Here is a 12427-nt window from a genome sequence, read left to right on the forward strand (position 1 = left end):
CCTGTTAGATATGCAATATTTAAATGAAGACCGATTATTTCCGCCCAACTTCTGGAAAAACGAACCTGTGGACATGAACGTACTTTCGCTTGACCTGGAGCCAAGTAAAATCAATAGAATTCATAAAAATCGTAGCAAGTGACAATCCACGACCACAACTTAGTTGCCACGTCAATTTCGACCCGACTTCTTTATTGTCTTAACAACAATAACGAATAACAAGCGGCAAAGAACAACGACGAAGTGAAAGAAAACAAAAAGTGAAGTGAGGCAAGTTAAATATAAAGTGGAAAATGCAAACATAATATTTGCATAAGATTTTGCGCTCAACCTGGGCAACTCACTCCACACACCCCACTTCCCCTTGCAGTTATCGCCGTGTCCGTGGCTTTTCCTAACCTTTTCCTTTTCCTTAACGAAAGGAGGAAAGGAGTCCACCGTGGCAATCGATACAAAATGCCAGCACGTGAACGAGGACGAGAACGAGGACACACCGCCTTGGGTAAACAAGAGTCTCCAAAAAAGCATTCAAAATGACTAGCTGACTGCCTGGCTGGATGGCTGGTCGTGGTCGTTTTGGTCCCCTAAAAGTAGCGAGCAAGAAGTTTTTAGCAAGTTGACTTGAGTGCTCCACCCACCAATTCAGCCAACCCATCAGCCCTTCCAGCTGTCGAGGAAGCTATGACTCCAGCAGCTCCTGCTGCTCCTGCAGCTCAAAACTTCATCAAGTGCACACCGAAAATTTGTATTTGCATTTGCATTTGACAACCGTCATGGTTGTGCATATTTTTTCCGACTAAGTTGCCCAAATCCCTCCTTCGTCTGCATTTTATCTCCTCGCGTTTTGTTAATTATACCCGTTACTCGTAGAGTAAAAGGGTATACTAGATTCGTTGAAAAGTATGTAACAGGCAGAAGGAAGCGTTTCCGACCATATAAAGTATATATATTTTTGATCAGGATCAATAGCCGAGTCGATCTGGCCATGTCCGTCTGTCCGTCCGTCTGTCCGTCCGTCTGTCCGTCTGTCCGTCTGTCCGTCCGTATGAACGTCGAGATCTCAGGAACTACAAAAGCTAGAAAGTTGAGATTAAGCATACAAACTCCAGAGACATAGAAGCAGCGCAAGTTTGTCGATTCATGTTGCCACGCCCACTCTAACGCCCACAAACCGCCCAAAACTGCCACGCCCACACTTTTGAAAAATGTTTTGAAATTTTTTCATTTTTGTATTAGTTTTGTAATTTTCTATCGATTTACCAAAAAACATTTGGCCACGCCCACTCTAACGCCCTCAAACCGCCCAAAGCTGCTACGCCCACACTTTTGAAAAATGTTTTGATATTTTTTCATTTTTATATGGTCTTGTAAATTTCTATCGATTTGCCAAAAAAACTTTCTGCCACGCCCACTATAACGCCTACAAACCGCCAAAAATTGTGTTTAAGACTCTCCTTCTCCCACTAGCTGAGTAACGGGTATCAGATAGTCGGGGAACTCGACTATAGCGTTCTCTCTTGTTTTCTACTCATTTCGCTGTCATCCGGAGCGCGGCTGCTTCATCTTCCGTCCGTCCTACCGTCCATTCGTCCTGAGGTTATCCTTTCGGCTCCAGAAGGATCCCTGCTGCTCATCAGTAGTCTGCTGACTATATTTGCCTTCGTGTTGTCACGCGATGTTCTCTTTCTGGTTCTTCATTTGGCCGCAAATTGTTTTTGCTTTCTGGGTGGTTTAGCGCACTTTTGGCTCAAGGACGTTCGATTTTTTCTTTTTTTTTTTTTGTACTGCAACTCGGCAAAGCTACGTGTGCATTTTCAAGCGATTTTTCCACAGCCTGATGTCAAGTGACAGTTACGTTTTGCCGGATAGTTTGTCTCCGAGTTAATTTAGTTTTGCGGCTGAAAAATAGTTGCCTGCTGAAATTGATTAGAGACACTTGTGTCGTCTGCCATTCGAAAATGGTGCAGAAAATTGGCGTTAGTACCTTTCCACTTTCCAACCACTGTCGTAATAGAATTCGGGTTTTTTGGGGTCTTGATTGCGTAGTCAGTTAACCACAAAGAATTTAGGCCATAATTAACCGCAGAAATGTCCGTAGGCAGCCCATGAAAAACTTTTCCCTCGGGACTGCTGCTGCTGCTACCGCTTTTCCACATCCACATTTCCACCACAAAACGTGCAGCGTAATGGCAGTCATTATTTATTTTATTTCCGAATGCACGGAAACAGCAGCGAAATAACAATCATAGAAAGTGGAACACAGGGATAAGTCAGGGAACTCTGCTACCTTGGTAGCTCCAACTACTACCACTGGCTACAACACACACACACACACACACACACAACAAATTTCAATAAAAGGCGGGACACAAATAAAAGCCCAGACAAAGGAAAGGGGCAGGGAAATGTCAAATGTCATAAAAAGAAAGCCACAACAAGGGATGTGGTTGATGAGGAGTCACCGCACTGGAGGCCATTAAAAAAGGACTCGCTGCTATCCCTGGAAGTTGAATAATAAAACATGACAAAACTATTTTATGTTTATGATTAAATTATGTCGTTGGAGTCGCAGGCAGTCAGGTGAGGTGACACCACTCACCCACTGCCATTCGCCGCAACTTCCTTGCGCTGTGTGAGACTTGTGATTCTGCCACAACAATCGAATTAAATGCGCATAAATTATTCATACACACTACTCGCACACAACTAACACGCATGCAAATCACGTTGGCAACTCGGTTTCCCAGTGATTTCAATTATGGCCAGATATTCGAAGGCTCGTTCTTATTTATTTAAATTGCTATCGAAGAACTCTCGTTTGTGCTGCTTACTTTATCCTAAATCAACATGGGCCCAAATGCGTCGCATCCCCCGCTTGTCTTTGGGTTATTTATTTTTATGACACTACCATTCCCGCAAGTGTCTGCATATGTGAAGTTGTGTGTGCTTGTGGGTGTGGGTGTGTGTGTGAGAGTGTGTGTGCGAGTCCTTCGGCCTGACTGCCTGCTGATTATTTTCGTTTTATCTAGAGGCCCGTGCTATTTTGGACCACCAATTTGTTTTTAGTGCCCTCCATATGCCGGCTGCAAATGTGCTTGCCATATAGATTACGGCATATACTCGTACATATGTAGATACGGATGTCTGTACTTGTGGGTGGTTGGGTAGTTGGGCGATTGTCATTTGCTCCGCCCATCTAATACATCGTAATTATAACGGTTTACTTCTCCAGAATGGTTTATTTTATGCCAAGCGGAGCAAAGACTTCATGTAATCAGTGTGAATAATTTGCCCTTTGTCCCAGCGATCTGATATGCTCTTTTATTTGCTGAGGAACCCCTTCTTCACCACCACCCACCCACATTTATGTGCGGCATTATTTCTTGTCTGCGCAATTGCGTGGACCTCACTCATTTAGAACCAATTAAAATGGCTTTTATTGCTGGCCACATAATGGAAACGAGCAACTTTTTGGCTAAGCCACACATTCAGAGGGTCCGTCAGCCATTGAAACGAATGGTTTCTAGGGTTGTGGCATTTGCCAACATTATCCATCATGATTGAGTCTCGGTTTTGAGTGCTGGCTAATTATAAGAAAATAGTTGTAATGCAAACGCTTGATTGCAGTCGCTGATCTTTTTGCCTGTTTTTTTTTTTTTTGTGTTTTTCCCCACACTGAACTAAGACATAATCACAGCACGAATTCATCCATATATATATCATCTACTCTACTAGCATACCAATATACACGGCTCGTTGAGGGTCTAGATACTATTATAATATGACATAGCATAAGCCTAGCTTAGCATAACATACGAATACCACTCCTGAACCACATACTTCTATATTTGACATCCAAAGGGGTATATTTAAAAATCTATATGAATCCAGAATCCAGGCTCTCCAGAGCTATTTAGCATTCTTTTTCTTTTTTGTTATACCAGTTTTTAATGTGCCAGTGAATGAAAAGTGACAACGAATCAAGCAACGCTTAGTTCTCAGTTCAGATCAGATAAATTTTATCCTGTCGACACCACAATCAAGATATATCAAAAAACCAGCAGCAACAACCACACCAGCAATAAGCAAGAAACACAACAATAAAAACTACAACTACAACTACAAGCACACATCAAATGCGTCTTACTAAAACTAAAAAAAACAACAACTGCCAAGAATACAATTAACCCAACAAGAAACGTCTCTGCTAAAACTACTAAAATCAACTATGATCCACACTTGTAAATTATGTCAACGAATCCCACCCAACAAAAAAAATATAAGCAAACAAACAACAAACCACAAAAACATAGTGTATTATAAGACAAAAAATCAACACAACACAAGAACAACAACAGCCACATCAAGCAAGCAAAAATAAGAATTAAGATCGAAAAAGAGTCTTCAACCCGAGTCTTCTACAATATATATATATGTATATTGTAACCAGTAATACAATGCAAGCCGAATTAAGAATGCAAAATAAGTACCAAACAAAAGAAACAACAAACATCGATATGCAAAAAAAAAAAACTAAATCAACAAAACGCAAACATTGATTAACTATAAACAACAAAGCTTCTCTCTTGCACTCTCTACCGCAGAATCGAAGTTATCAAGCTGATGAAATGGAAAACTTGGTCGGAGAAGAACATCGACTAACTAACCCTCCACTAACTAATATTAGATTTTTAATTTCGTTTGCCAATTTGTTCATCCGTTTCTAATGATTTGTTTTTATTTTAGCAAAGTTTTCGGTTTTGATTAACAATAACAACCACCACTACAGCCACACGGATAAAGATAAACATAGAGTCGTATGAGTAGCATACCTAGCATCCACTGCGTGGGTCCCAACTTCTAGCTGCTATATGATACCATTCTAGTACAAAACCCAACCAACCGCTCACCAGCCACCCACCTGCCTGCCTTGCCTGCCAAAAGCTGTCCAAAAACTAATCGATACTAAACTAGCTAATCCCCAACTAACCAACCAGAGGTTACTACTGCCAGATCCGATCCTATTGAATGATAACCTAAATAACAGAAGCGGGAGAAAGCGACTTTTCGAAACCGTACTATTTGCTACCCTACTAACCCACTTTTTGTTGTGTATGTGTGCGTCTCTGTGTGCGTAAATAATGGGCTGACCAGAAACGAATCTATATAGATATAAATATGTATTCTATCCCCAAGTAAAAGACAAGTATTCCAACCAGAACATCTACAGAAAACAAATCTACTACTACTTTATAACTATAACTACAACAACAACAGCTACAGCTACATCAACAACAGAATGCAACCAACAAAAAAAAAATATATCTAAAATCTAAGCCAGAATGCACCAAATTCAAGAAAAAGTTCAAATTCCTTTGAAATACCATTCAATTTTATGCAAATCAAGTAAATATAATCTATATATATATAAAAAAAACTGAAATTCAAAAACCACGAAAATGCAAAAAAAAATATATATATAAAGTATAGATATATGTATTTAAAAATAACTCTTTGGGCAGGACCAAGCATCACAACAAAAACGAAACTCGCAGAAACAAACTAAAAATTTTGCAAGAATTCTCACTGTCTCTCTCTCACTATCAAAAATCAAAATAAATCACAACCAACACTATCTACTATCTATCTCTATCTCGCTTGTGTTTGTCTGTGTGCAGGAGAGATGCAAGGCACTGTTGTTGTTGCACTTGATGATGCAGCCGAGGAGCGAGCGGAAAAGTGGGAAAATTCAGCGAAAAAGCTACGGATACTGCGGATGCTACGGATGATACAGATGATCAGCGCAACGAGATTGGAGCCCAGAAGCTCCGCAATTCAAGAGATACCTGCATCACAGATACTAGCGGCACTAATACTACTGCAAATGCTACTAGTACAACTGCCCATACAACCCCAGCAATTAGTTGTCGTTATAAAGCCAAGTCGTATTTGAACAGATCCTTGAAATGTTGTTTGAGTGCCGCACAAGACTGATTGACGCCACGTTGCAAGTGGCAAGCAAAAAGAAAGTTTTTGAATTTAATTGCATAAAACTGAAACATACATACATTGTATATCGGAACATATATCCGGAGCTAAACATTTGAGCGAGTATGTTGCCAATTGTGGTTGTTGCTGTGCCTGATGTGTTACAAAAACCAAAGAAAATCCGACGAAACGCGATTCAAAACCGAATGAGAACGAAACACATAGAACTGCTTGTTGGATCTCATGTATAATATATGCATATATAGTTTTTGTTCTATTTACCATACCATGAACCACAGCTATCAATTCCAAATTGAAGTTTATTTAATTTACAGTTTTATTAACGGAACATGAAATAAAAATGAATTAAACAAACATCGTCTAGTTAAACATTTACCATTGGGATCTGTTCAAAGTTGTAGTTATTATTATCGCCACTGATTTTGGGGCCTGTAGCGAGAGTTGTATGTACGCTGGTGGTATTAGTCGTTTGGTATCGCTTTCGGTATCGGATTCGGAATCGGAATCGGTATCGGTATCGGTATAAGTATCTGTATCCGTATCGATACCATACTGTATCCCATGAATGTAGTTCCCTACGCCGGGCACCGATACCCCGCTCCTTTTTGGTGCCTTTCTTTTTGGCCGGTCTCAGAGAAGTGGTGGTATATTGGACATGAGAGGCGTCGACTACACAGCGACTGTGCCGGAGGTGAGTCAGTTGAAGCACTCTAATCTAACCCTATGTCTAACTACAAACCATTTCATAGCTTTAAGTGCAAAGTCAGAGTGTAAAATGTCCAAGCCCAGTGCACGCTTTAAGAAATATTTTCGCATTTAATACCAGCTAAGTCTGCAACTGCTGTAATTAGAATTACTTCCTTTCAGAAATAAAATATATTCATATATTTATATTTAGAGCATAAGAACAATAATGAATTGTGTGTGAATAAATTTTGGTCATGCAAACCAATTAGTCGAGATCATTATTCTCTCGAGTAGTTCAGCATCCACTTGATATAATTTCACAAGGCCGTTAAAACAAACTTCTCCACCCCGGCAATCGATGTAAATCATTAGTCCATTTAACCATAAAAAGTCAATAAAACAAACGCAAAACGCTGCACATAAAAATTAATTGCACTGAGCTGAGCGAATCATTTAGGGGTAAAATAGTGGGGCAAACGAAAACAAATAAATAAATAAATTAAACAGGTTCTGAACAACTCGTTGCTGGCCCATTAGAGGTAGCCTGGGCAGCTATTGGGGTCGCCATTGAGTGATTGCTGTTTTTTTTTGGTCAGGTCGGTTAGTAGAAGTTGGCCCTGAAACTTTAACTTTGGCGGACCGTGTGAACAACCCAACGAGCTGGCTAAAAATTCGCAATGCACAACTACTCCAGTTCTTAAATGATGGATTTTCCATTTGGTTAGATGGTTTTCTTACCATTTACATACCTAATATCTAATTCCCGATAATCTTGCTTAGAAAGCTCTTGAATTATAGGGCTGTCGTCTTTTATCTTCTTCCGTGACGTATGGCTCAAGTCCACTTCGTTTCGCTAAAAGTGTGGGTGTGTGTGTGGTTGTCATAAATTAATCCACTTTATGTGTATTATATAAGCTGGCTGAATGGCTGGCGTGAGTTTCTGAATTGTGTTTCTTTGTTTTATTGGCGATAGCTTGCCGTTTGACTGACCTGCCCCAATGTGTGGCCCCCGTTTCGTTTTGTTCATCCCACTATATTATATAAATACTGATTCATTGGCATGCAAGGCCATGAATAACGCGGTAGCAGCTGCACATCCCCTAATATTAGCGTGAATATTATTTATATTCTTATTCTGATGACTCTTCTGGGTCTTTTCCGCTGCGATGTTGAGAAGTGAGTGGAAAACAAAGTGTGAAAATGTGAATTGCCAATTGTGGCTCCCATATGGTCTAGTGGCTAGGATATCTGGCTTTCACCCAGAAGGCCCGGGTTCGATTCCCGGTATGGGAAAACTTTTTTGCAACCTTCTTCCCCTGTGTTTTTTTTTTCTTTCCCAATTCTTGGAGGTTAACCGGATATCACATGGGTAGTTTTTTTTTCCTAGTTAGCTTTAAAAGGAAAGAAAATCGAATGAAAAACAGAAAAGCAAGAAGCAACGCCACAGATACACACATCACAACTACTACAACAACAACCACAAATGCCAAACAACCAACCAACCAATCAACAACATCAACAACAACAACAACAACAACAGCTACAACAAAAAGCAACCAACCAACCAATACCAAACCAAACCAAACGAAACAGAAATTCAACAAATTTGTGGATACATTTATCACGCGCAAACTGTTTGCCATTTGCTCTTATCTCATTTCAGTTAAGGAGATTGGAAATGGCCGCTCGCCATTACTGCAGGAGCCTCTATACGGTACACGACCTCAGCCCTACAGTGAGTAGAAGGCGCCTATTCATTTGTAGTTTCTGTTTAGCTGACAAATGTTGTGTCCCCTGACCTCTGACCCCTGTGATTCTACCCGCCACCCCCGCCCCCCACACACCACCCACAGCCTCTCATTAATTTTGCGTTCCTTATTTCCGAACCAAAACAAACCAAGAAAAAGAAAGAAAGAAAAACCCAAACTATGTTGGTGCGTGTGATTGTTGATTGTTTGGTTGCGTTGAAATATTTGAATTATTTATTGATTTTCGTTATTCATGTGGCCACTCGAGCTAAGATCCTATAAGAGCCACATGAGTTTCATGTTCCCACCGGCGGAAATGAAAGAAAAACCTATGAGTTTCGATACACAGACACTCGCACACACTGTGACTCACACCTGGCTGGGAAAAGTTCTCCTAATTGCAGGCTCTAAATGCAATCATTACAATTTTCTCGCCGACATATGCGCAATTAAATGCAAAATTATGAGCCAAACGCCGAGAGTGTTATCCTAATTAACTCGGTTATGAGAGCGACAAGCACTCGACCCAATTTCCTTCGCTCGAGAATTCTATTAAGACAAATGGGCGAGGACGAAAACTTTCGAGTCAACATATAATCGAATGCCAGACTTGTTTGGACCCTAAAACGTGACTCGATGGGACTCCTCCGAGCGAAAGTCAGCATCCTGGCGAAAGGAATGAACCAGAAGTGTGTCACCGCCAACAGAAGAACTGCAAAAGGAAATGAGAGCTGTACAAAGTGGGTGGTGGTATAGAGTGTTGGTGATGGTGGTTCAATATTATTGTACGAACATGTGTCTTCATTTCGTTGTCGACTTTGTGGCCTGCCAAGACCATCAACACTTGCCTCTCCATTTCGCCCACAAATCGATTCCGCTTCTAGCGTTCACTGTGTGTGCGTGCAAAGTGCAAAATTAATTGATTTTTTATAGCATTTTCGAGCATTGCCCAACGTTTCAATTTCAATTGCGAGCATCGAAGTGTGAAATTTCCAAACGAAAGCCAAGTGAATTGGGTCGAAGAGTTGCTCTCCGCTTGGCAATAAAATGATAAATGTGGCTTGGCCGCAAATCAAGGGGAAAGGATTTCCAAAAACAAAAACCAAAAAAAAAAATACTTTGAAGCGAAACTAATCCCTTAATTAAGGCAATTCTTTAGCCTTTGTATAAGAGTCGTTGGCTTAATTTGCTGGCATATTTACTTTGTTGCTTATCGATCGTTTGGAAACTTTTCCCAGCTAAAGGAGAGGAAACTCGACGCCTCGGGGCCGCACCTAGTTACAACTTTTGCATTATCTAAAGGCCGCAAACTATAAACTAAAAACCTCTGCCGCTGTATCAGCCTCCTGCTGCTGCTTCTGCTTGGTTATCAAAACTTATGTAACCTGCCCTAAGGATATGCCGGCTCGTTTATAATTTTTGCCAGACAGAATCTACAGCCTCCCGGTGGATGTTCTAATTTGTTGTGCGTAAATAACATTTCGAATTGGCCTGCCTTTTTGCATTAGGTTAGGCCTTGCCTCAAAACTTTCCTCGTGCAAACAACAATTGCTGGAGGAAGTTCTCAGCCCTGTCTCTGTATCTGTATGGATGTTTTGTGGGTTGGGTTTTCGGGCTTTGGGCTTTGGGCCCTGGGATTTGGGGACAGACAAACTGATGCAGAAGATTAAGTAAAAATCCGTCTCAAACTGATGCTTGGCTGCTGCTTTTAATTGCATTTTACGCAAAAGTTTAAGTTCTCGTCGTTGCCTAGGTTTCAATTAGAGGCTTGGGGTTTGCTCCACCATCCTCTTCTCCATCCCCCTGCCATCTAGATTGTCCATTGCTATCTGTAAGTGCTTATGCTTTGGCCCATTCCCATTCCAGCCCCCATGCGAAGTTTCTTTATATCAAATACTGCAGGGAGTTGGGAAAACTTTTGGCCACTGCTCTCTGTGTGTTCTGCTCCTCTTTGTTGTTGTCCTCGGGAGTTATTTCGTTGATTTTCGATTGTAAACGGTAGCCTCTGACCCCCAGCCCATCCCAAAATCGTCCCTCACAAAGCTGGAAAAGTTTTGCAAGCAAATTTTCTTATCCTTGCTATTTGTTTGATAATTGGCCATGGCCACGGCATTTGGCATTGTAAGTATACTCATGCCACCTCGCCCCTGTATTTCTCCTTTTTTTTTTTTTTGGTTTTTGTGTGTGTTTGGATAAAGTTTTAGTTTGCTTCCAGCTGAAAAGTCGAAATTCAATTGATTTGAAAGGGGCGCGCAGAAGCAGGGTAGAGTTCAAAGTGTAATGGATTCATTCGGAGTTTGTTGTGCTCGGTTTTTATTTTTTATATTTATTTGATTTCACTCTACTTCTGTTTGCTTTGACCCCTCACATTTCTTCTCGGTTGGTTGCATGTTTGCTTGTGCATTTTGGCATGCTCGGGGCTAAATAGATGTGGTTAAGAGCTCAGCTAAATATGCTTCGTGTTGGCAAATATTTTTCCATGATTGGACCATTTGTTGCCGTTTCCTATTAGATGATTTCTTCTTTGCTGAGTTAATTTACAACTGTTGAGCAGTTGAGTTATCTAGTTTGGCAGCATAGCCAGTTTATTTTCGAGTATTTTTCTGCATCAAATTAAATAATTGAATGTACAGCATGTGAGTTGTGCTGCCAATGATGGTTTCCTATATTTTCCGAATCAGCAGCACTCACCTCTTCATTTCCGCCAACATGCCAGATGAGTTTATGCATAGCTGATCACTTTTGCCTTCGTTGTGTTCCCTTTGTCAATTTCCCTTTGGGTTATGTATGTATGTACGGGTGTGAGCCCTCTTTCCCTGGCCTAATCAGAAAATAACAGGAAACCCAGTCTCAGTTGCACTTATGACAACGCCGAGTAAGAAAATTCCGACATTCAAAGGCGGACGAGCGGAATGTGTAGTGTATTCTGTGGGGGACTCTGCCAGAGCAGCCTAATAAGCATCCTTGGGGAAATTATGATGAGCAGAATTCAATTTCGTGTTTAATTTGCAGTGAATCCGTTTCTTTCACTTAGTCGGTCTTGTACTCTGACTCGGACTCACTTTTAGTGCCGATCTGCCTGGCACAAGAGGTGTAATAAAATACCCAGAACACGAAAATAACGAAAGCAATCTTTGCTTACCACCCCCCACAAAAAAAATCTTCGAGTCAACTTTTCGGGCTTTGTTTAGGCAGCGGGTAAAGTTTTTATTTTCCTCGAACAATTTTCGTTAAATTTCCACCCGAACCGCAGCCGAAATGCAAATTTGTAGCCCCCATTGTTTTCACTCTGTCCGCCCCTTACATTATACAAATAAATTTCTATGTATTATCTTTCTCGAATGCATTCGCGGCTCTTTGACCTTTTCTCCATTTCAAATTTTTTTTCTTTTTTTTGTGTTTTTAACCACAATGAGCGTTTTTTATTATTTGCTGTGAAACAACAATATCCGTTTTTCTTTTCATTATTTTATTTATATTTTATGCCGGCAGTTTTGGGTTCTTGCTGCTGCATAAGTAGGTATTTTTAATTTTACCACAAAGTTTTTTTGGGGTTCTTCATTTTCAGAAAGCAAATGAAATGCTAAAGTGATTTTTATTAAAAAGTTTACTTTTTAATCTGATGTGCTCGTCACTTTCTTTCACTTATTCCCCGCCGCTCATTTTCCTTATATTTATTTTAATTTTTACGTCTGCTCTTTTCTTTTGCATAATTTTACTCTGCGGTTTATGCTGGCCGCCATGTGGCAGAGAGGTTAATTAAAATAAAAATTAAAATTGTTCATTTTGTTTTCCCTTAATGTTAAAGCGCACTGAGGAAGCCAAAGTCTGTAGTTATGCATTAACAGAAAACTTTCAGAAAGCCAGTTTTGTTAATTAGCATGCCATAAGGCCATAATCCCCAGAAGCCCCAAAAAGTATGCTAAGCAAGAGAAATGATTCCTGGGCCCCACTGCCTTGTCCCAGTGCAATTTCAATTGCAA

At 40.5% G+C, this 12427-nt stretch overlaps 1 protein-coding gene and 1 non-coding gene across 21 annotated transcripts in view; both read left to right on the plus strand.

Moving 5' to 3' along the window:
- Positions 1 to 12427, plus strand: part of LOC120445381 (heterogeneous nuclear ribonucleoprotein L) — a 102222-nt gene that overhangs the window by 58419 nt on the left and 31376 nt on the right. For 8 of the 20 annotated variants that reach the window (XM_039625764.2, XM_039625765.2, XM_039625767.1 and 5 more), the window contains one exon: positions 8360 to 8431. The exons of 6 other annotated variants lie outside the window; for them this stretch is intronic. In XM_039625764.2, coding sequence (XP_039481698.1) covers positions 8360 to 8431 — 72 coding nt within the window. Of the gene's footprint in view, positions 1 to 5678; positions 6516 to 8359; positions 8432 to 12427 lie in introns of those variants that run through there. 6 more of the 20 variants (XM_039625769.2, XM_039625770.2, XM_039625774.2 and 3 more) reach the window with 3 other exon arrangements.
- Positions 7918 to 7989, plus strand: Trnae-uuc. The gene has a single exon. It is a non-coding gene; the product is annotated as a tRNA-Glu (tRNA).

The sequence above is a fragment of the Drosophila santomea genome, chromosome 2R (genome assembly GCF_016746245.2).
Source record: "Drosophila santomea strain STO CAGO 1482 chromosome 2R, Prin_Dsan_1.1, whole genome shotgun sequence".
NCBI classification, from domain to species: domain Eukaryota; kingdom Metazoa; phylum Arthropoda; class Insecta; order Diptera; family Drosophilidae; genus Drosophila; species Drosophila santomea.